The sequence below is a fragment of the Labrus mixtus genome, chromosome 12, assembly GCF_963584025.1.
Source record: "Labrus mixtus chromosome 12, fLabMix1.1, whole genome shotgun sequence".
NCBI lineage: Eukaryota > Metazoa > Chordata > Actinopteri > Labriformes > Labridae > Labrus > Labrus mixtus.
In genome coordinates this window covers 21,312,127-21,335,783 of record NC_083623.1, presented here as the reverse complement: position 1 = coordinate 21,335,783, position 23,657 = coordinate 21,312,127, and the positions used below count along the sequence as shown (strand labels likewise).

General features: G+C 40.0%; 1 protein-coding gene across 2 annotated transcripts; it reads left to right on the top strand.

Annotated features, from left to right (window-relative positions):
• Window positions 1-584: 584 nt before the first annotated feature.
• On the top strand, window positions 585-4,872 carry zgc:153383 (uncharacterized protein LOC751751 homolog). 2 transcript variants are annotated; one of them, XM_061052546.1, is made up of 5 exons: window positions 585-758; window positions 1,002-1,211; window positions 1,398-1,464; window positions 2,952-3,049; window positions 3,131-4,872. In XM_061052546.1, the coding sequence occupies exons 1-5, from the start codon at window positions 600-602 to the stop codon at window positions 3,341-3,343; spliced, it is 747 nt and encodes a 248-aa protein (XP_060908529.1). In that variant the 5' UTR covers window positions 585-599; the 3' UTR covers window positions 3,344-4,872. The 2 variants fall into 2 exon arrangements, with proteins under 2 accessions (XP_060908529.1, XP_060908528.1); XM_061052545.1 differs by having other exon boundaries at window positions 1,002-1,217.
• The last annotated feature ends 18,785 nt before the right edge of the window (window positions 4,873-23,657 follow it).

Sequence of the window (23,657 nt, the reverse complement as noted above, 5' to 3'; positions counted from 1 at the left end):
TCCCAGCCCTACTCATCAGAGCAGATAGATGTTAGATAAATATAAAAGGCTTTAATTACAATATTTCATACGTACAGAAGTAAAAGTATAGACCTAGTAAGCTACACAATAAAACATATTGTTTGGCAGTATTACAGACTCATGATTTGAATATTTAAAAAATATTGTCCTCAAACTTTACTTTACAAACTTTATCTTCAAAAAATGATCATGATCAAGTGTGAACATTATTTTTTCGTCAGTATCAAAAGCTATAAGCCTACATTAAGTGAGCTAACTCTTGTAAAAGAGATTTTTAATCTCAATGAGACTTTTTACTGGTTAAATAAAGGTTAAATAAAATAAATTAAAAAAAATAAGTGAGTAATTGAGAATTAATTGATAGATTGAGTAAAATATTTTAAAAAAATACTTTGGTAAAATAAAATAAATACATGAAATATATATATATATATATATATATATATACACACATAAATAGTTCCTATGAAACAAGGTGCTTAATAAATAATGTGATGTCTTATCTCGTAAGCATTGCTATCCGAGTCGCACATTTTCATTTTAATCCGATACCTCATTGGACGTCACGCTACGTAAGGATGCACGGCACTTCCGGGTGTCGCTGTGCGGAGGAGAGAGACGTCGTTGTGGGCGCAGCAGCATCCACAGATACAAAGAAGACGACGACAATGGCCGATATATCACTGTATCTCACTAACGTCAATGTGTCTATAGGACAGACCATGGATGTGGAGCAGGTCGGTAAATAGCTCTCTATTTTTACGTTGACGTCATATTTGTTTTCTGTTTTGTTTACTCAAAATGATGCTAATGATGCACGTAGCTACTTGTCACTTGTGCCATGTCGTTGGGGTTGGTCCTGAAATAATACTGGAAAATGAAATATCTTCATTCTACATTGAGGCTGAAGGAGCTATCTATCTCCCTTCAGAAATACAGTAGAGCCATAATAACACACTGTTATGTCCTCAAACACTTAGAGCACAAACCCGTGTAAAGACTTTGAGAGAGTGGAGCTGGGAGAGCTGAACAAGAGAGAGGAGGAGGAGGAGCAGCAGAGGGAGAAGGTTCCTCGCAGGATCATTCATTTCTCCAGCGGGGAGACCATGGAAGAGTACAGCACTGATGAGGAGGAGGGAGAGGACAAGGAGCCGGAAAGGAAAGACCTGCTGTCCTCTCCGGTCGATGCGGTGAGGGTGAGGACAGGGTGGAGGGACGGGGAATGTGAGTGTGTGTGTGGGTACAAGGAGCCAATTGAGGACAAGAGGCGATGAAGGAGGAAGGGTTTTGTTTATTCAAATCAGAGAAACAGGAGACCTCTGTCTGATCCCTTTACAAATATAAAAAAAAAGCATTCTTTACTGTTTGTGTTGCAGTCAAAGTTGACCTGGGGTCCATACTTCTGGTTTCACATGTGGAGAGCGGCCACATCAACCATCTCAGGTTTGTCCCTGACTTAAGCTTTCTGGTGCCTCAGAGCGGGTTTCATAACCAAGGTAGATCACTATGGTAACCTATACTGCAAGTAGGTTGTCACAAACGATACAGTCTCCAGTGTTTGAGTGATCCATAGTACAAAAATTATCAAAGCTTTTAAAAAAAAAAAACACATCAGATCATCTGTCGTATTTTTGACCAAAAGTTGCGGCGAGCAAAAGGCAGACTGCACTGTCTAAGCTGCACACAACCATCTGCAATGTTTTCTTGGCAAAACTTTACCAAAAGTATTTGTGCAATTTACAGAGTGTGCAGGAGTAAGCCTGCAATGTTTGGAAAATAAAAGCACACAGTATATAGGGTGTGTCTGACTTTTTTTGGTTGCTGTGGTATAGAAACAGTTACTGACGTGTTTTGATTTGTTCTGGTTTCATGTCAGCTGCAGGCGTTTAATACAGAAAATCAGATCAAACGCTTTAAACCACTCAAAATCGAGATCAGTCAGCTGGTCGTGAAATGTATTCTTCTTCATACAGGTGAACAAAAGACTGATACAAATCCACAGAGGCCTTTTTACTCATCAGATGTATTTTGCCTGCCTGCCCTTATTCACTGTTTATCCGTCTACAGCATGAAACCCTAAATACTTCTCAGATGCTCTTTTATTTTTTCAATCAGCATGGCACGTTAACTTAGTTTGTACTTCGGTGCCCTGTTTACAGATCAGGTCATCGGGACATGCAAGAGGGCAAGCAGACACTGAACTTGAAGTGCACCCTCTGCTGGACAACCAGACAATTAACGATGAAAGTCTGTTAGCATTGGGGGATAATTATCTATACCTCTTTACCCCCTTCGGGGTCGTGGGGCAGGCTATAGCTGAACCTGGCTGTTAGGCGGAGTACACCTTAGGCTGGTTGTCAGTCACAGGGCTGACATGTAGACACAAATAAACATTCACACCAAGAATCACCAATGCACCGAACGAGCATGTCTTTGGACTGTCAGAGGAAGCGCTCGTAGCCCGCTAATATATTAATTTTTTCTTCTTCCTTAGAAACACAAATTTGAAATACAAAGCATATAATGAGTGCCTCTACACCATAACAGTAGATTTCCACACATGTAGTTGATATGAAGCTTAATGCTTCAGTACAAGTTTTCCAGGAAGCTCAAAGGAAGCTGTTTAGCTAAAAGACACACACGGAAAGTTGCTTCATGATTCACTCCTCAAGTGTATGAAAATGTATTATTTATCAAGACACTTCTTATTATGGATCAGTGAACTCAGACGCTGCTGATCTGAAACTCAACATTGTGAGATTTTAAGAAGAAAATGTCACGTCAGACAATGATTTAATAGTTCTTAGTTTGTTGTTTTTCTTTAAATTCACTGAACGTTTGCCTTCATTCTACATGAAAGTTAGAAATGTATTCATTGTACACGTGTGTTGTGTCATTTGCAGATTGATTTGCTCTTTTTTCTTTTCCAGCCTGCGACTACCTGGGGGAGAGGATGGCCTCCCTCTTTGGGATTACATCAGCCAAATATCAGTACGCTATTGATGAATACTACAGGATGAAGAAAGAGGTTTGTTGCACTCGGGTTTCTATCGTCATGAATCCGTGTTACTGTTGTTTACCGGCTGATGTGTTTCCTTCTGGTGTCAAGAGGGAGGAAGAGAAAGAAGAAAACCGCCTGTCAGAAGAAGCGGAGCAATCCTTCGACCAGCTGCAGCATCAGGAGGATGAAGACAAACAGATCGCAGGGACCGACCGGCCTGAGGCGGCTGATCCCCACCCTGGTGTGACCTATCAGATCGAGAATGAAAATCATTCACATTCAAGCACCATCACGGTCCCTGCTATCGTCACGGCAACCTAACAACCCCTAGAGATATAGACGTTTTGTGCTTAATTGTCTGTTTGTTGGTCTAAGCAGGTACACTGTCTTGTTTCACCGAGCACCGTTTGGTTTGTGTGTAGCTCAGCTGTAGGCGGGCAGAGCTGCTCTAATGTGGTTGTTTGGGCGAGGACAGTAGGGGCCGGAATTACTCCTCTGGACTGCTACGAGTCCTTTTGCAACAGAGTAGAAACTGATGACGTAACTGCTGAATATGGAGAAGCACAGCTGCATCTTCAAAAGAGTGAAAACATACAATCTGGGTCAGAAGGTGTTTTATTATGTGACCCTGGTAAGTCACAGGTAAGAGACACACCTCCAGGAACAGTGCAATGAAAACACGACCTGATGACATCACTGAGGCTTCACAGGGCCAACATTGCACTTGTGCATAATATTGTGTTTGGGACAGCAGCTCTCAAATGTAGAGTGTTATGACTAGTGCTACAATGAAACATTGATTGATGGACCAACAGAAAGCAATTGCCACATGCTTTGATGTTTAATTAGATTCATAAGTATGGTTTGAAGGTTTTATTTTTAAATGAGAAAGTTCAATGTAAGGAATTGCTTTTCTTTTGGTCGTTTTGTTATTTAAATTCTTTGGTTTTTAACTGTTGATTCGACCAAAAAAAAAAAAAGAAGCAATTTCATGCATCACTGAGTTCTGGGAAGGCGTGCGGAGCATTTTTCACTACTCTCTGGCGTTTGATTAATCACAAAATCATTCATAAGAGCACTTGATAATGAAAGTAATCCTTATTTCCTGCCCTAGTTATGAAACATTCTTGCAGATTTTGCATCATCAGTGGCTGCAGCAGCTGTCCAAACTTGAACATCAATGTGCAGTGAAGGTTAAATGTTTCTCCCCTGTGCCTCTGACGTACCAGATACTGTGCCCGAATCATCAATAACAGCCAACATACAGTAGACACACGTCTGGACAGAGAAGGCTTTTAAGATGCATCGAGTCCAATCAGCTTTTCCAAACATCTCGTGCAAGAACAACAGCCGTTCTGTCCGGATCTGCCAAACGGGTGCAACCCTGGTACACCTTGCTGCACCAAAGAGCTGACCATTATTAACACTCCCTCTCCTCTTCATTTTGTGTCTTATGTGTGTTTCGTGTTAATGCGTGTTACGCTTGAAATTGCACTCAGTCTGTGTGGAAGCACTGAGCAGATTTAACCTTGAGGCATGATGACATCATCTGTGGACGACGAGACTGTCGGATGTGTTGTTAAAAGAGTATTAAAACGGGTTAAGTTGTATATTTCTCCTCTGATCTCCTATGCACTAAAGCATAGTGGATGACACCTTTAATACTGGCAGGGAGCATTGTTACACTAAGTCTGTATAAAGGAATGTAAACTAACTGTTTTTGAGTACCATTTTTGATATGTATGTATTTATTTTACTGGACTGACAAAGCACTTAATTTTAGTTTTCTATTCCTTTGTAAAGTAACACTGTAATTACTGTTAATAAATTATAGTTATGTCTGACTTTTATCATTGTCTCTTAGTTCCTTTGTTAAAACATTCATTTGAATTCCGTTTGAGCAGGTTGGACAGGATCAAATAGAAGATCTTGGTTATTTTCCTCACTCCTGGTGCTGCTGCAGCGTGAGTGATGCGATGGATTGTCTTTATCTCTGGTATAACAAAGAGCCTGTGTTGCTGCTGTGAGGTCAGAGACTCAGGCCTGTCACTGTACAATGTGTCCTTTGTCAGGTCAGAGTTGGTTTCTGTGGCCCAGGACGACCTCTGCAGCAGTCACGCCCTCGCTGATACTCACACACACAAGAGTCAGACATGCCAGAGTCTGAATCCAAACATCATGACATGCATTGGCTGCTGCTGTGACGGTGAAAGTCATGCTTGAGTCATCAACATGTTTGTTTTTTTAAACCCTTGAATGGGGCATTTATTTATCTTACGATTTCACTCCCTACCATGGCTGAACTTTTTGACATGAAACAAAAACAAAAATCCATCTTATTGAGTCATTTTGTACACGTTCACAAGTCTGCTTTTTAGGTTACGGCTGTGGCTCAGTGGTAGAGTCTGCAGACTCACAACTGGAAGGTCAGGGGTTTGATCCCCAGATCCTGCAGCCACATGTCCGATATGTCCATGGAAAGACACTTAACCCCAAGGTAATGCTGCTTTGTCGGCGGCGTGTGGATGTGTCAGTAGACTATAAAAGCACTATACAAACTCCAGTACAGATCACACCCTTAGTTTTCGACGTTTTCCAGATAAAAGTGTTCCAATTAGGACAGAATTAAGGTTTCCAAAAATGATTTTCTCTAAAAACATTTGAATCAACAGCAGATTCCGAAAGTAACAAAACCGCCATGCTACTAGCTCTTGAGCTAATGTTATAACATGTTTTTGTATCTGTAATCTGTTAAAAACAAGTTTCAAAACAAGAATTTAGAGTCTTAAGCAGCGTGTTCATGCCATTTGCTTGTGTACTTTTATGGTTTAAGAGGTTGACAAAGTTGTAAGACGAACAAGGACGAGGTTGTTTCTCAAAAGAATCTTAATTTAAGGTGCTCTTTCCAGGGTTTGTCAGCCATATCTCGTTTTCTCTTAGTTTCATTTTGACTTAAAATGTGTTGGTCGAACATTTTTTTCTAAATTCAGAGTTGAACATTGTTCAAGACAAAAATGGTGATAGTTTTGCAATTCATCACCTTTAACTCCACCCTCAAGTCAAGTGATTCATTCTCAGAAAGCGTGGCAGGAATGTTAAGTTTCCTTTTCATTATGATTATGAACGCCTCCACTCTCTCACTGATCATTTGAACAGTCTGGGAAAGTATATTTTGGGACACTTTGCGACTATACAAACTCACAAAGCCTGCTGGTGGTGGGTATGACTCCATGTGGAGGCTCCTGTAACTTGCACCATGTCATTATGGTATAGCCATATGAAGTATAGCCACAGTCACAAACAGCCATGAAACACAAGTTGGCCTCAAACAACATCCAAGACTGGCTGACAATAAGAATGTAGTTTTCTCTGATTGGATACATTTCATACATTGGGGGCTGCGTGGTGGTGCAGTGGTTAGTGCTGTTGCCACACAGCGAGGAGGTTCCTGGTTTGAATCCCCGTCTGACAGGGCCTCTCTGTGTGGATTCCTCCCCATGCTCTTTAGGTTAATGGTGACTTTGAATGTGAGTGTGACTGGTTGTCTGTCTCTATATGCCAGCCCTGTGATTGACAGGCGAACAGTCGAGGGTGTAACCCCGCCTCTCGCCCAATGACAGCTGGTATCAGCTCCAGGCCACCCCGAACGGGAAAAGCAGTTTACACAATAGATAGATGAATATATTGAGCTGATGTTTCACGGGATCGAACGTGTTTAAGCTTTTATTTAGTGAGTTAGTTCTGGGATTTTGGACTGAATCATCCATTAAGGCAGTTTGTGTCAAAGCTGTAAAGCGTGACATATAAACATAATTTAGAAAAACAATCCACAGTATAGAGTAAAGACTTAAAATACACAAAAGTTCTAACAGAGGCAGCAGCCTTTTTGTGTCTTGTACTGTGATGTTCACAAGTCCAATGTGATTGATCTTATTGACTAAGAAAGGACATGAAAATAAAACTTCTATTCATTCCATCATGTGTTGAAGTTTATATATAAGTAAACTGATTGCTTCCAGTTGTGACAGTTTTGGTAAGTATCATAATAAGGAAAATGAAGTAGACTAATTTTAACTTGAACTCAACTATAAATGGTCTATTAACAGCCAGCTGGGATCTTATACCACTTGTGTATTTTCTCACTAAGTTATTTGTTCCCTCTCTCCCAGCCTGAACAACATCCCTGTACTGCTTGCTCTCTCTACCATGCACAAAATCGAAACCAAATCATGAACTGAAATCTGAGCTGCAGTTTTGTGTTTATCAGCCGAAAGTTGGCTTTGTGGGGAGCCAGATAGCCAACCAGACACCCCGGTACTGAGGCGATTCTCCTTAAAGTGTTCGACTCCGGCCTGCAGCTCCTTTCAAGCATGTCATTCCCAGCTCCATCATCCCTGTTTCCCACTCTATCCACTCTCCTTTCAATAAAGGCATAAACGACCAAAAGTAAACTTTAAAGAAGGAGATGGCTATCTTCACTTAAAAAAAAAAAAACAATTAGCAAGATTAGTCATTCGCAACAAGTTGACTTTATAATTTGTAGAAACACACAAGTGAGTACTGATTCTGGGCAAGCTGTGCCCTAAATGTACTGATAGTGTTTATCTGGGTAGTTAAGGTACATAAGTCTGTCCAGGCTTATAGCTGTTTTGGGTTCTTTTTCCTCCTTTCCACAGTCAATATTTTACTGGCAATGTGCTGCTGTTCCTTGTCAGTCCACTAGAGGGAAGTACTGGATTTAACAGACTATAGTCTAACTGGGGTTACTGTGGGCCACGAACATCATTCAAGGTCAGGCAACAATGTATGTAAATAAACACATAAAATTGGCTTTTGTGAATAATTTTAGGAAAGTTTGAACATTCCTGTCATGGTACAGTTGATCATGTGGAAGTAAACAAACCATGATGGGAAAAAAACAACAACAAAAGGAAAACATTATATAATGGAGGCATGTTGATCTTCAGTCTGTTTACATTTAGAGGTTATGAGAAACAATACAAATACGTGTATAATACATGTATATATATGTTGTATATAATGAATTGGTGCAGCAGAGACAAGTTTTTTGCAGCAGCAGCAGCAGCATCCTTCTGGGCAACATGAGACACACAGCAGTCACCGGGCAATCAGTGATTAAGAGGGAAAATCCAGAGCTGAGGATTCACAATGCCATTCCTTGTGACTGACTGTTTACTGCTGCAGCCATGAACATGTGCACAAACAGTCACCCGCACTTGAGCTTGTGCGTCCGCATCTGTGCAAAATCTGTACATCTCAGACTTCAACTTCTCATGTCAGATCCCTCGCCTGAGTGTCCACGCGCTGGCCTCAAGCTGTCTGCTGCTTCAAACATACCTGACATTTTTGCGGGCTGTGAGTGGTGGGGGTGGGGAGAACAGTTTTAGCAAGCATTTTCACTTCTGATTTAGTCAAAGGTGGTCCATGAGTCAAACTTCATGTCCAAAAATCTCTTACACCTACAGTATCTGACCGCCATATGTGCTGATCCATGAACTCTTGGTGAGTTTAGTAATCAGGGGCACATGCAGGTTAGTCACCTGCAAAACACTGTTAAAAAAGTGCATGCAAATGCAAAACACCCTGCAGAGCAATGTTTAACCTGGCTCTCTTTCCACACAAGAATACCCAAACAAGTTAAAGGTATGTTACACCGTTTTTAAACAATCTACTCCTGTTAAAAGACGCATCTAGGCTATATGAAGGACACAGAGACAGAGGTGAGGGGGTAAAGACCAAGAACGACGTTGAGACATATAGAGAGACAGGAGGAGGGAGGATGATGAGAACAGCAGCAGCCCCTTTGATGTGGGCCTCCGCAGGGCCCTGTGTGTCTCAGACGAGGCAGGCCTGCTGAGGGAAGGGGATTTCCAGAACCGCCTGGTCTGCTGTCTCGCCCCCCTAGCCTTTGCTTCCTCCGTGGGCTACAGCTTTAAAAGAAACACTAAGAGCCCTTTTACACAGGGACACAGACTTTAGGGCAAACACTGTCACAGGGGTTTGCATCTTAGTGATAAGACTATTACCACATTGTAATTGGGGGTAAAGTGGGGTAGAGTACGGCCATGACGCTGGTGTAAGTGCTGCTTCGCTGTGAGGCATGAAGTTCCTTTTTCCTTGAAGTTAACATACTAAATGATGCTGGCATTATGTTGCATTGACTCAAAAGTGTATATGGTTTGCATGCAAAGAACTTTCAATTTTAGGGATCAAAATGATTTTATTTTCCTTTTTACAAACAAAGATTCATTTATTTTTTCTATGCATAAAAGCCTTCTTTATGCATGCTCATAATTTCTACTACGATGCAGCAAAAGCTCTGCTGCATGTCTTCCAACACTTAATGCAATTCACACACACACAGTGTCCTACACACACCCAAACACACATACACACACCCAAATTAAATGTGCACTTGACTGTCAAAAAGAACTTGATACACACACACACGCTCGCCTGCGTGCGTGCGAGCACACACTCAGTTGTGGAAAGTCCCTGGCACTAGCTGGGTGTATCTCAGCTACAAGTCTGCTGGTACAGGTGGCTAATACAATGACAACAATGCTATAACCACATAACCTTTCAACCTGCTGTTTCTACAGTGTACCAGCTGCTCATGCGTCGGTTGATCTGCTGTTGTTTGAAAAAGAACGGAGAAAATAAAAAGATGAATTGTATGTGTTGAAAACAGGGCTTTCAGAGCTTAGCTAGCTCTGGCTGTGAAGGGTTGGGTTCTATTATATATTTTGCAAGGTTTTTCCCAAGAGTACAAAGCAAAAGAAAAACGTCTTTGCATCAATAATCTGACCTTAGTCTTGATGCACTTGTAAAATGTTTCTATTTTTGCATCTAACCTCATTGCAGAGCCTCACTGCGGTGAAGAATTATAAAATATCTTTAGTAGAAATCCCCTTTTTACAAAAAAAGATATTCTTCTGAATGATATTTCTGAATTAACACAGACAGGTTTCCTGTCAAAAATTGTCGTTTCAATTACTTCATTGAAGATTTTTAATGTCAATTTTTTTTTTCTGTTTTTTATTTCTTTGTTGTAGTTAATTATTTCTCTCACTGAGGGTCGAGATGAAACCTGTCGCCCTGAATACCTCAGTTTCAAAGCAAGGATGAATAAATAACTGCATCAAATATTACACCGTCTCTAAAAAAGACACATTGCATTTGGACTTGGTTTGTTACCTTCATTCAATTGAAGCATTTTATACTTTCTGCTGAAGTTGTGCCTTTTATTTGCAACTTAAGTGATAAATATCTTTCAGAAAAAAAGCATGCCTGGAATGTGATGCAGGCATGAGTAAGTTCAGTCCCTTGACCTGTATAAGCATCTGACAGAATCTGTAACTTATCAGATTTTTTCTCTTTACATATTATGACTCAGGCTCCCATCATCATCGTCACTGGATGCTACTGTATGTGTCCGTGATCATAATCTCCATCTTTGTCCTCATCTCTCCACACAATGATGGATATCGTAAAAATGTCCCCCAGCAGAGTGAGAAGTTACTTGGTCATTTGTTGAAGTATCAAAGCTGGATAATACAACAGTAACAACAATTATACAGTTATAACAACAGTTATAACAATAATCATTAAAATGCTCTGCTGATCGTTGCATGCGAGAAAAGGGAGAGAAAAAATAAACAGGAAAAAGAGGACGAGCAGTAAGCGTCAGGACACTGGCAGGCACGATGGTGATGAATGCTGGTTGGAGGGCCTCCCAATTGATGGGCCCCAACAGAATTGCTGCTGGATGTACTCATTCTAAATATGTGCTACCTCCATACATACACTGCTGTGCATTTGCAGATATTTCTGTGCTGCTGCATGACATACTGAAGGGCTCCTTTAACATTGAATGGGTCCATTTTAAGTTGTGTGTTAATTTGTGAATGGCTTTTATACTGGTTTATACTGGTTGTACTTCACATTTTATTGTAGGTCTTCTTTTAATTTGTGTAAGGGTTGCCATATTCATTGCATGTCCTTTCTATTTTAAGCTGCTACTGGATGCCTGAATTCCCCTCAGATCAATAAAGTATCTACTTTTTTTAGAATGCTTTTTGGTCTTTTGCCCTTATTTGATCAGCTTGCTTTTGAGAGAGAGGAAATGATGGTGAGAGAGAGTGGGGGATGACATACACCACACAGCACCAGGACTGGGAAGCGGACCTATTACCAGAGCAGGCTGTAGCCTCTGAACATGGGGCTCCTGCTCTACCACATGAGCTAAACCAGCACTTCAACCTAAACCTACTTTTTTATGCTGATTGGTGGTTTTATCTGAAACATTACTTAACATTATAAGATCATCATATTTTGTATCATCAGTGTCACAGACCTGGTAACCACATATCAGAAGAGGAATTTAAAAACTCATAAATATGAAGTAAGTTCCATATTGCTTCTAAGATAGTTGAGTAAAAGTACAAAGTTGCATAACAGACTCAAGTGAAAGACAAGCGATTCAAATTGTACAATATATTTGGAAAAATGTACTTGTGTTTTTCCAAACTGTCATAATGCAGTTCAAGCTTAAAAAAGACTATAAAATGGTCATATTTTTTTTTTATTCAATAAGGCAATAGCTAAATGTTTGCTGACATAAAGGATCCACCTTTGACATCCTGAATTACTACTTTAATTTGATTTCCTCTTGGAACAAGTAGCAGTCAGCCTCATTATCTTGGCCTTTAGACTTGACTGGTCAGTGGGTGTTTTCGTTTTGCAGGGTGGAGGCCTGCTCCTTTCTGCAGAATGGCTTATGTAACTGCTGGTCAGAGCAATCCAGTAGTGAAACATTCTCTGCAGAATAATGAGCCTGAATGGGTGGAGAGTGTTATTTCACACTGAGGTCCACATGTACACTTCGGGTACTTTCCTCTCTAAAGAGCAGCACCCCCCCCCCCCCCCCCCCCCCCGCTGTCTGTCACTCATGTTTTAGGTGTGCAGTTCAGCGAGTGGTGTGAACAGAGGCCTGAAACATGGAAGCAGTAAATATGTCGATAAGCTCGGCTTGTGGTTGTCTCGTGTTGTTCATATAAATAAAAGAGTAAAAGCTTCTGGAAAAAGATGATCATTCACAGCAGAACAAATAGCTTTTTCTTATATACTGGGGAAACCTTTGAGCTGGTCATGTTGACGGCTTTTGCATTGAGGCCCTGTGTTGTTGTTTATGTTGTTGGCGCTCAATTCATTTTTGAAAATGCTACAATTTAATGAAAATGTAGAAAATAAAATGATAAGCATTTTTATCATGAATGGGATTAAACTGATCCATATAGTCCAGTCAGAGTCACACTGCAGATGGTATCTAAACTATAGGATATGAATGAAAAAGGCATATACTATGCCTCTAACATCAGCAATAAGCTCATTAGTATTTATGTATCCATTGAAGCATTCATTTACTTTGTAACCTGGGCACGAAACAGTTTAGATAATATCACAAATGCATGTAAATCAAAAAGCTGCATCTTTGCTAATAAAAGAGCGCACACAAGACTGTTTTCTCTTCTCCTTTATTGGTTTGAATGGCGCTTCAATATAATTCATTAGTAATCCACTTAAAATCGAAATTTTCAAATAAGTTTACAAGATCTTTTGAAGTCATAAACAGACCTTTGTTGAGCTCAAAAAAAAGTTTGTTTAAGGGTGAGGGTAAAAACATGCAAAGAACACCTTATCTGATAAAATTTTATTAAGTTGATTACCTATCCAATTGCCTCTTAGTATACAACTGTCTTTTCATTTACACTACAGTGTGGTCACTTAAAGCAACAATAAGTAGGAATTTCGGGTTTGGTGCCCACTGCAGGTCTCTGAGTGCAACTGCACCTTTGTAAGACACACATAGTGCTGTTATGCCTACCCCTCTTAGAGAATGTACATGTGTTTACAAGCAGAGGGTGTGAAGCCCACAAAGATGTTCTGAGAAACTAAACAACCATGTCGACTGACGAGGTTCAGTAATATTACCAGATTATGTGCAAACATGACTCTGCAAACATCCTCAGCCCGTTGTTTGCAATGTGTTTGCATGTGGATCATTCATAACATGCCCTTTGACAGTGTTATTATGATACCACTTAATCCATCTTTGACTTCAGACTTATGTTTCAGTCTAATTAGATTTTTGGGATTTTTAACACTAGCTGATGGTAATTTCTAACACAGCTGCCAAAAGTTTAGCAGTTTGGCATTAAGGACTAAACAATCTTTAAGAAGTTTGCAAGTTTCCAACCTCATAAAGCTCAGAGAACATCAACAAGGAAAGAGATATCATAATCTGTTATTCCAAGAGGAATAACCCACCCAAAAGTAGTGCTTTTAAATTAACCATTGAAACTTCTTGTTTAAGATGGAAACGTCAAATATTGTTGCTTTAAAGCATCATTTATGCATTTTGTTTTGGCCAATTTTGCACAGCCAGACAAGCTAAAACTTGACATTTAGCCTGTGGCAGAAATGATAGTGAACAGTTGCCTTTTTACACAACCATCAAACATGCAACAATTGTGTTCATTTCAAATATCAAATATTCACTCTTATTTCTGATTTCTAGGAACTGAAAAAAGTAATATCTACCTCTTTTTTTTACTGCTAGCTTAATGCTTATATATGTGTTTAGCTAGGTGCTATATGTATCTTTGCTGTTTGTTGCTATTCAGGAAGTGTGCCAATTTTTTGTTGCCGAAAATTACTACAGTATATCTGCTGATACGAGTGCCATGGCTGAACTAAAAGTCTAGGGTTAAAGGCTTAAAAAAATATATATATTGTACTAAAAGATGCTAACCGCCATGGAGCTATAGTAGACTGAAAGGTTTGTAGGTCTATGTAATTCTCTGTTGCTTCATATAGCCACCACGGTATTCTGGACTTTTATTAGTAGACTATAACATATTGATTTATGACACTTTGAACACATTGCAGACATAATGCTGAAACCAGGAGTTAAACATTAGGCAACAGAACATCCTGTCCAATCTGTCCCTAATGTATACACCTTCAGTTATTTGACTCAAGCTAAATACACGGAACAAAAATCCCAGAGCTTTTACATTAGTTAGAGTTACACCAAATGTGGAAAGGAGAACTTGGATCCTCGTCTGTATAAACTGTTCTCTGTCTGTTATCAACATGCCAAAGGCCCCAGTTGTCCCGCTGCTTAAAAGACTGCATTAATGTGTTAAAGCCCCCAACAGACCCCTGGGTATGTTCAGTCACCTACAACCTACAAAAATGAGTGTTTAAAGTTCAGCTCGGGTAAAATTTGAATGTGTGAGTCTTCAGGGAGTGTTTTAGTTATGAGGAAACAACACCTACATGAACACATAACACACAGCCTAAACAGAACTTGATTTGACAAAAAGAATAATGCAGGCAGAGTAATGGGAGACTTTGCCCCGGAGCAGGTCATAGATTGATTTGCATATCAGCGCAGATGAATGTCAATCAGTACATCATGTCCTGAATCTTAAAATGCAAACACGAGGAAATCTCCCGACATCCTGTTACAGAGGAAACTCCCTGCTTTTGTTGTTCCCTGGCAAACCCACGCAGCGGCAAAACAATAGATATATTTAGCCTTTTGTTATATATATCCCAATTACAGCACTTAAACTTAAATTGCTATTTACATTTTTGGAGGCTCTTTATGTAAGCCGAAGTCTATCTTGTACTTGTTGTTTTGATAAAGCACTTGTGGCTGAAATCTTTGCGTCTTGTCTTTGTCATGGTTATGTGTGGTGGCGTGTATTCAAAGACCACGGTACCAGCCTCATGCCGAAGTGCTTGTTTTGTCTGTTCGTATATTTACAGAAAGACCTGGCTCTTTTTATCGTTCTTCAAACGTCCCATAAAGAAAAGATCCCACACCTTCTCAAGTGGCTACCAGACCGACCTGTTAGTCTGTCTGTGGGGGAAACAGTTCAGACACTCAGAGGGAAATACGAGAGGAAGAACAGAAGGAGTTAGTCAGGCAACTTATTGTCCTGAGATGAGGATTCAGCACGACAAAAAAAAAAACACACAGTGTAGAGAGGAATTCCCCAAGTAGGTTCAAACGGTTGCAGATGTGCGCCTGGTTGACTGCTACTGCACACATCTGGGCCAGAAAGCTTCCCCACACACCTCCTCCAGCCCGCCGTGTCCCGTCTATATAACAATGCCCTCTGCTCTACCCTGGAAAAGCCATTAGGTAGAACACATGGCCGATGCAAGCTGCTCCTTGCCAGGAAGGCAGCCAGTTTACCAGCTGCGGCGGATCCACAGCAGAGTGTGGATCATGGGAGGCCTGAAAAGACCATTATCTTGGCAGCCTGGAGAAAGGATTTGGCGGAGGGGAAAGTTTGGGGGATTTCAGAAGGGAGAGAAGCAGAATCTAACTGTGAAAGTGCTACTGGAGGTCAGCAGTAGTCCGCCACTTCTGCAAAAGCGCACTTTTAACTTAAAGCACAACTGCGGGTTTTGCACACAGTTTCTTCCTTTCATTTCTTGAAATTGCGTCTAGAAGTGAAGCAGCTTTTAACCATACATGTTAAAGTTTATACTGAAATGCACAAAGCCTGTTGTAGTAACTAACCCAGTTAAAAGAGAATTAGAAAAGAGGTTGGAATGAGTTGGCGTGTTTGACAGCATGTTGTTAAATTCAGAGGACAGTATGTTCTTTTAAACTCGGATCATTTCCAATTTAAATAATTGATCTCAAAATAGCTCTGGCACAAAGAAGAGGCATCCTTGGCACTTGTGTCTTGGCACAGACATGTTTTTTTGCATCTTTAAAAAGAGACATGCACCTGAGTCCTTGTGACTTGTTTAGACGCACTCAGAGACAAAAGGCGCTCCTCCTCGGCCGCATGCACACCCTGTACGCATGTGCAAACACACAGCAGTGGGAAATTCCCAGCAAAAATTCCACTCTAGCAATCCTCTATGAGCACATTCCTGCGTTTTTCAAAACATCTTACTGCTGAAATGAAAGTGGAGTTCGCAGTTATGGGGCGGTTTGAAGATCCAACGTACCCTCAAGCTAGCAATAAATCTTACTAGACTGAGGATATTGCGTGGAAGCTCATATGCCGGCTAGATTTCCTGGATGCTGTTCACTCTGGGAATGTTGGGAGCATGAAAGCACAGGCAGAAGACGGGAGGAGGACATCAAATGCATTTTGAAGCTCCTCAAAATGTTTAGATTATATGGCAGATAAATCAGTCTGGGTCCATCTCTACATTGAGTCTGTGCTGTAGCATCATAAACAACCTTATTTTATGTCAGGGTCATATCAGCTCCTAACTTCTTTGGGAAACATTTTCTTACACCAAATTCCCCTAACATTCCCCGAAGTGACTTCATCCCTGAGTGTTCATATTTATAATCCTCTTTGACTATCTAAAATAACCAAATAAGATCAATGACAGCATGTTATTCCATTTATGGACAATGGGGACACTCACTTCATGAATACATATGTGTGTGAAAGGGGGGGATTTTTATAGGCGTACAGTAGTGTGCAGACATGAGTCACGCTTTTTTTTTGTAACTTGGACCTTTCACAGTCTGTGCCACAAGCCTGTCCATCAAGTGTCTCGCTCAAACATGGCCCAATCTTAAGTATTACAACAGTATTATTGTCCGTGTTGATATTTCACAGTCTGGTTTCATGTGTTTTTGATGTATCTCTTTCAGGATCAAGTTTGTCATGGCCCAGTGAACACATGGTTTGGCCACTAGTTTCTGCACAGTACAGTTGGCATTTCTGCAGTGCAGCAGGGTGTTTTCTCTTTTCTTAAGCCATCAGGAGATTACTGACTTCACTCTGTTATTACTGAAGCCACCAGGAACTACTAGCTTCCAAAATGACTCTTTACATTGGTTTTCCAGGTTTTGCATCAGCCAAATCTGTACCTGGAAATCTCTTTAGTTTCCACTTGTAGGATTTTACTTCAGTTTGGAGAGGAAGAAGTGCCACGTTGATGTAGCGTCTGCCCTTTTTACACATCAGTTCTGTCTTTACAGTGCTGTAAAGAAGCTTTGCTGTCTCTATGCCTTTGTTATTTTTACCCTTAGCCATACAGCAGCTTAATTCTGATCCCAAAGAGTATTTTTACCCCCCATTGCAGCGTGTAAAAATACTCATGCGTTCCCCACATTCAGACAGATCCACTCAAACACATAACGCGAAAGGTCTTTGTGCCACCAATTCACATTAGTGCGTTTTACATTAAAGATGAGGCTTATGCACAACAGTCCCGCTTTGAACAGGCAATGTAAAAAAAAGCTTTTGATGGCCGTCTGTGCTGTTGTTAATATTATAAAGTTAGCATTTGCAATGAAGACAGTCTTCAAAAATGGACAAGGGGGCAGCTAACCTTGCTGTATATAAGTGTCAATCACATACATATACATACATACATACATATAAGATAAGGCTGGATGCTTATGCTCATTCTAATGAACTGCATAACTGAAATTTAGCACACCTTCATTATACGAATGATTACACAGAATATGTATTTTAGAGTCTTATTTCCTTGCTGTGAAATGTTGATGCTCTGTTGGCTAACAATAGCTTGTGCTAGCTGTTTTATAGTTACCATATAACATTACAGTTCTTCAAGTAAGCAAGTGTGAGCAAGCTACCACGATGGCCATCCATAAGAGGGAAAGGCACAAAAAAGTCAAAGTTAGCATGTTTCTTTTTTCAGTTAAGTTACATTTAGGGCTCACTATGTAAGCAGCTATATCAAAATAAGTGAAGAATTTAGAAGCTTCAATGTCATATTTTAGCCTTGAAATACCAGAGCTAAAAGGAAAGTGAAAATAGGCCTTTATGAGTAATTAGAAACAGTAGCAATTGCAACTTATTGGTGTTTAAAAAGGCAACAGTTAGCATGTTTGTCATGTCAATTTGACCTACAGGTGATAATATGTCAGTGTTGTTGTCCAGAAACAAAATGACCAATAATCAGTCAGTGCTGTAATAATTGATGTACTTAGTAAATGTGTAGGATAACTGAAATGTATTATAGTTATGAGGATTTTATTAAATGAATCCACAGAATAAAATCATAGCTAATAAATTGGCTGATTTCTGGGTGTGTTAATCCTTAGCTGTTGCACTAACTTTTGTGTTTTCTGGTTTAATTTCAACAAAATGAAAGAGAGGGTTTCAAAGCCTGAGGGCGAGGAGTACGGTTGCACTTTCTGTCAGTGCGTGAGTAAAACCCTGCATGTCTGGTTTGCACTCCGCTATCATATGATGGGCATTAAAGGGACACATAATGAGATAGCCCGGCATGAGGCATAATTGACTGTAGAGGCTGATACAGTGAGCTGGGTATGAGACACGGCTCACCAGTAGAACCTGATAGTTAAGGCCTGTCTGAATACGCCTGCGGAGAGACACTGTGCAGGGTTCTCTGCCTCAAAACGCTGAGAGACTTTGAAAAAGGAGAAGAAGAGGGTTTGGGTTTCCTGCTGCCCTGTGGCACAGTGTGAGACGTGTTTACTTCCTCAAACAGATGGCTTACACAACGTTAAGGTTGTTGTTGTCGTCTGAAGGCCCTATTATGGTTTTTCTTCAGGTCTAGTTTGGGCAATCTGTTCAGCATGCCTCCATTTATTTCTATGCACTTGTTTTTTAATGTGCATAGCAGGCCCTCTCCTTTAGAGCTTAAATGAATCTACCCCTCCTGCAGAACAGATTTGTGGTTATATTCAGGAACAAGAAAGCACGTATGTGGGAGTACGCTGGCTCTATTATTAATCTCTCCCACCACTCTGACATTCCGCCATGTGGCTTTCTTTTCATATTTATATCCCATTTATATTTCTTTATTACTTTTCAGATTGTGTGCATACAGTGAATACATTTTAATTTGAATTACAGTCCCTACTACAGTGTCTGTGAATACATTTAGTGTAGTGTCTGTCTCTGGGATGCCATGTGTCGGTTATTTTAGGCTTTTTTTGTATGTGTGACATTTAAAGAACGATATGTGGGTTAAAACCACGGATATCCCCCCTTCCATACGGGCCCTATTGTTACCACAGACACATGTTCTTATATGGTTCACTCAGATCCTAAACAGCTCTTACTCACTCCTCTCACTTGTAGACACGTTTTTTTTTTGTGATTAAAGGTATGGTAATGGCACAGGAGGGGTGAAACTGGTTTCAAACAACATTCCGAGAGAACAAGACGATGGCCCCAATTTTTAGCAGCCCGTTGTAGGTTCAATTGAAAACTGTTCGAGGTCATTGAACTTTCATGTTTTTGATCCTCATTATTATTAACTCGAATGTAAGACTTGGCTGTGTGAATAAAACAATAGAGAGATGAAGAACCTTTGGGAGGATTTATTTGACTGATTTAGAAACTCTGGACAATAGTCATGTGACAACTTTCCATAAAACTCTGTATCTGTCCATGACAAATTTGTCAAAGAGCAAAAAATACACATCAAAGCTGTGTTGTAAGATGTGTTGTAATTGTGCAATCAGTATAACTTATGCAACTGGCAAGCTGCTTGCATCCAGCTGTAAGCTTAAACTGAAGTAAACTGCAGAGTAAATCACCACATGCAACGTTTTCTAAAAATGCTGCAGTGTACATGTTAACCTTTTGTACAATAGTTGTACTTTATAAACCATTTTCAAAACTCAAGCAAGTTACTGAATACCCCTCTAAAATATTAAATTCCTAAAATCTATTTTACCCCAGATTGAGCTCTGCCCGGGGAATGTTATCCAACCCACAGCTCTTTGCATGAACACCTAATATTAACAGATGGCCAGACTGATGGACCTGTCAACAAACATGGTTTCAAATTGAGAAAATAAATTAAACAAATTAGCATCACATACAGCTTTTGAAAGAGAAGATTTGCTAGCTGCAGGTACTATTTGTACTATTTGTCAGGCATCTTGCACTGTGGCAGGATTTTTTTTTGTTTGTTTGTATAGATTTCAACTTTATAGACAAGTTTCTGTTTTTAAGTCCTTAGAGCAGCAAGCGATTCCAGACAGCGCCCTTCATTGCAGGTCATCCCCTATCTCTGCCTCTCCCTTCTCTTTCCCCACGTCATTAAAGCTGCACTGTGGGACATTCTTTTGGCAGATTTTGGTCCCCTATGTAAACAAAGAAACACATTTGTATCTCTATGCCAAGGTTGTCTTGTTCATGCGCAAGTTGATAAAAAATGTCATCCTGCTGTCTTTAACACTCAAGCATAAAACTCACCCTGAATCGTTGCCGTGGAAAACATAAACACAGCCTGTTTCTGCAGCTGATCACGTATTCTGACAATGACATTACAATACATAGAAATAGTCTTATGAACAATCTTATTCCAGATGCTCTTATAAGCTCTTGTCGGTCATATACTGTAGAGGCCTCAGCATTCATTTCATAACCAGCTTAAAACTCCTCACTGTAGCTTCAAATACATCAAAGCCCTAATGCTGAATCAACACTTAAAAGAAAGAATACGGCCACACTGCAGTTTGCACTTACACCACGGTAAGAACTGATCAGAATACAAAGCTATTCCCCTCCAGATGTGGTCAGGACAATCTGATCTCACTGCATCTGGATGCATTCATATCTTAATTTGCTTTTAATGGCAGGTAATTAAATGTGACCCTGCCAACTGCAGGCAGATGTAAGGTAAGTTAATAACTTAGTAAGTAACTTGTAACACACTTTTCAATGTTACAAAATGATAAAATATTAAAAAGTTAAAACAGAGAGACTGGAAAAGAGGAAGGATGTGATGTGGTTTATTTTCTAGATAACGTAGTTTATCATTGAAGTCGAGCTTTGCTTTGGCATTTGTTATGTGTTATGTTATCAAGTGATTGCAATTGAGATGTGTTTTCATTTCTGTTAGAAGTAAATGAAAGTATGTTTTGTTTTCTCTTCTCTCCCATCTCAGAGCACATCCAATCTTTAGCTGTGGAAAAAAAAATCACATCAGTGCTGATTGGATTTTGGGTCATAAAAACCACAATATTTCCTAAATAGAACATGAATTGAGGTTGGTCAAGATATGCCATAAAAAATACACGCCAACAGCAACATTTCCTGGCAAGAAGCTAAAAGAGATTTATTCAATTAGAGTTGAACTTGTTGGTATCACTAACTGATTGCAGCCTTCGGTCGGGAGGAGCTGACACAACACACATTTAGAGGAGTGGGGGACAAGCATGTTCCTACATAGTTTGTGTGTCTGGATTCTTTTTAAACAGGTAGAGGGGGAAAGTCATTAACCAGTCATTTTGGACTTAGTATCAGGATTATGGGTTGCATAACAATAAAATAAACAGGTGTGATTTCATTGTACAAGTCTGTCATCTGTTCTGCACAGTAAAGCTGTCTACAGCAACAACAACACTCATTGAATATGAATCTGCACAAAGAACCTGGGTGGTTCACTATTAAACCCCAATGTTGCTACACCCTAAAGATGGAGGAGTCTGCTGTCTCAATGTCATGCAGCCAGTCCTGAATGACAAGATTCTTTGGGGGATTTTCCAACTCATACCTTAAGTAATCCCTTAAGCGTAATTTGAGGGCGCCACTAAATGCAACTCACCTACAGGCTAATGTGCAACCACTGTTGTGTGTCCGTGTGTCCGTGTGTCACAAACCACGAGACAATTTACCAGGGCCAGCATGCAAATTCTGAAGAGGGTGTGTGTTGGAAAAGGAAGAAAGCACGCAACATTGTTATCACACACGTGCACTGTAGACTTATATCACTTTAGCATCTTTCTGCATTCCACCTCACTAACGATAAGCTGTTCCTAGAAGCTGCTCAGAGCATGCACGTTCTAAGAAACTGTCGGCTTTGTGATGCGATAAATGTTTTGTGTTTGCTTTATATTTTCATGCTTTCTTATGAGAATAAAATAGTGGTTTAGTTTGCGTGTTCAACAGACAGTCAGAGAGGAATATATTTGGAAAATTGTCATAGTCATAAAAATGTCTCTTGTTACGGGAAAATATGATGTTAAAATGTTTATTACAGAATGAGTCTAAACTGCTCATGTTTCATTTCAAGTTATGAGGGGTTTTAGTGTTTCCTATATTGCCTAACATCTAAACTTCTGTGCTTGGAAAACATTAACCAGATTGGGGCTTTGCAAAGTTAAAAAAAAAAAAAAGAAGAAAAGAAAAGCATTTTCATAGATGGTGGAGATCCCCCTGCACTCCACAATTTAGTCCCACGCCTCTTCTCTGAGACATGGAGGTGGGGGTCTTTTTTTGGTTTCAGATGTGAATACAGTGTGCAAATGCAGCTCTGGGACTATATGAATGAGCTGTGCTTTTGTAACGTAAGAACAGAACCAGGGGGAGGGAAAGAGAGAGAGAGAGAGAGAGAGAGAGAGAGAGAGAGCGGAGGTGGGGAAGAGGACAGGAAAGGGGGAGGTAAGTGAGAGGTATCAGGGTAGAGGGGTATTAGCATGGGTGGGGAGGTTTGCTGTCTAGGTGCAGATGCAACCTAACCTAGAAGCATGGTATTACCTTTGAATAATTTAGATAGATAGATAGATAGATAGATAGACTTTATTGTCTGTCCCAACAGAGACAGAAATTGTCCTTTGACAAGGTTCGAACAATAAACACAACTTACATTAAAAATAGAAAGTGCAGTACCTTAAAAGAGGACTTAAAAACAACAGTTTCTAAAAAGGGGGGTCTATTTGATTTTGTTCAGAATGGTTATTGCAGAGGGAATGAAGGATTTTTTGTAGATGATTTTCCAGGCCAGAGGGACTTTGTAGCGTCTGCCTGATGGCAGTAACTGGAAGGAGTGGTGGAGGGGGTGAGAGGGGTCCTCTGTGATCAGGGGGGCTCTCCTTATCACAGAGCAATTGTACAGTTCGGCAACAATTTCAATTAGGCCCTGAGAATATATCTCCAAAAAATATATGGTATAATATGAATGTCATCTAAATTCCTCAACTTTTACAATGATTTTAGATTTTAGAATTTTAGAATTTTTTTTTGATAGATGCATGTTTAGGAGTTGCAAAATCTACTTTGAAACTCTTGTCTTCATCATTTTGCCGCTTTATTTACTAAGAATAAATACTGCTTGTGCAGGAGTGGAAACGTTTTGCAATACTGGAGTTTGCACTAATATTTATATGATGATGATGATGATGATGATGATGATGATAAGGAAGGGGGTGATGATGATCTTTTGTTATAAAAAAAAAAAAAAAACACATTATTGCGTAAATCTTGTGTGATTGAGTCATATCTGAGCAAAGTGGTTTAGGACATAAATAAAAATACTCCCACATAGGTCATCAGTGGTCGTATCACAAGCTGTGTAGTTTTAAAATAGGCCAATGACAAGGATTGGAATTTTTCACAATAACCATATCGCAAGGTACTACAAGGTAACTCCTGATGGCATTGCCAATCCTCAGACTAAGTTCCTGCTTATCAACAGTCATGATACCGCACTGAGTGTACAATGTATGAGTCACTATCTAAAGGTGCAGGTGACCCACAAAGAGGAAGGAAACATTCTGTATGCAGCTGTGTTAGATTTGGCGATCAAGGGAAAATCCATGATGACA

What these genes read in the sequence shown, in the direction of transcription:
- zgc:153383 (XM_061052545.1), top strand. Translation starts at nt 600, where the DNA reads ATGCACGGCACTTCCGGGTGTCGCTGTGCGGAGGAGAGAGACGTCGTT. An exon ending in AGACCATGGATGTGGAGCAG is followed by an intron (nt 759 to 1,001) that starts GTCGGTAAATAG and finishes TCAAACACTTAG; the next exon opens with AGCACAAACCCGTGTAAAGA. An exon ending in GGCCACATCAACCATCTCAG is followed by an intron (nt 1,465 to 2,951) that starts GTTTGTCCCTGA and finishes TTTCTTTTCCAG; the next exon opens with CCTGCGACTACCTGGGGGAG.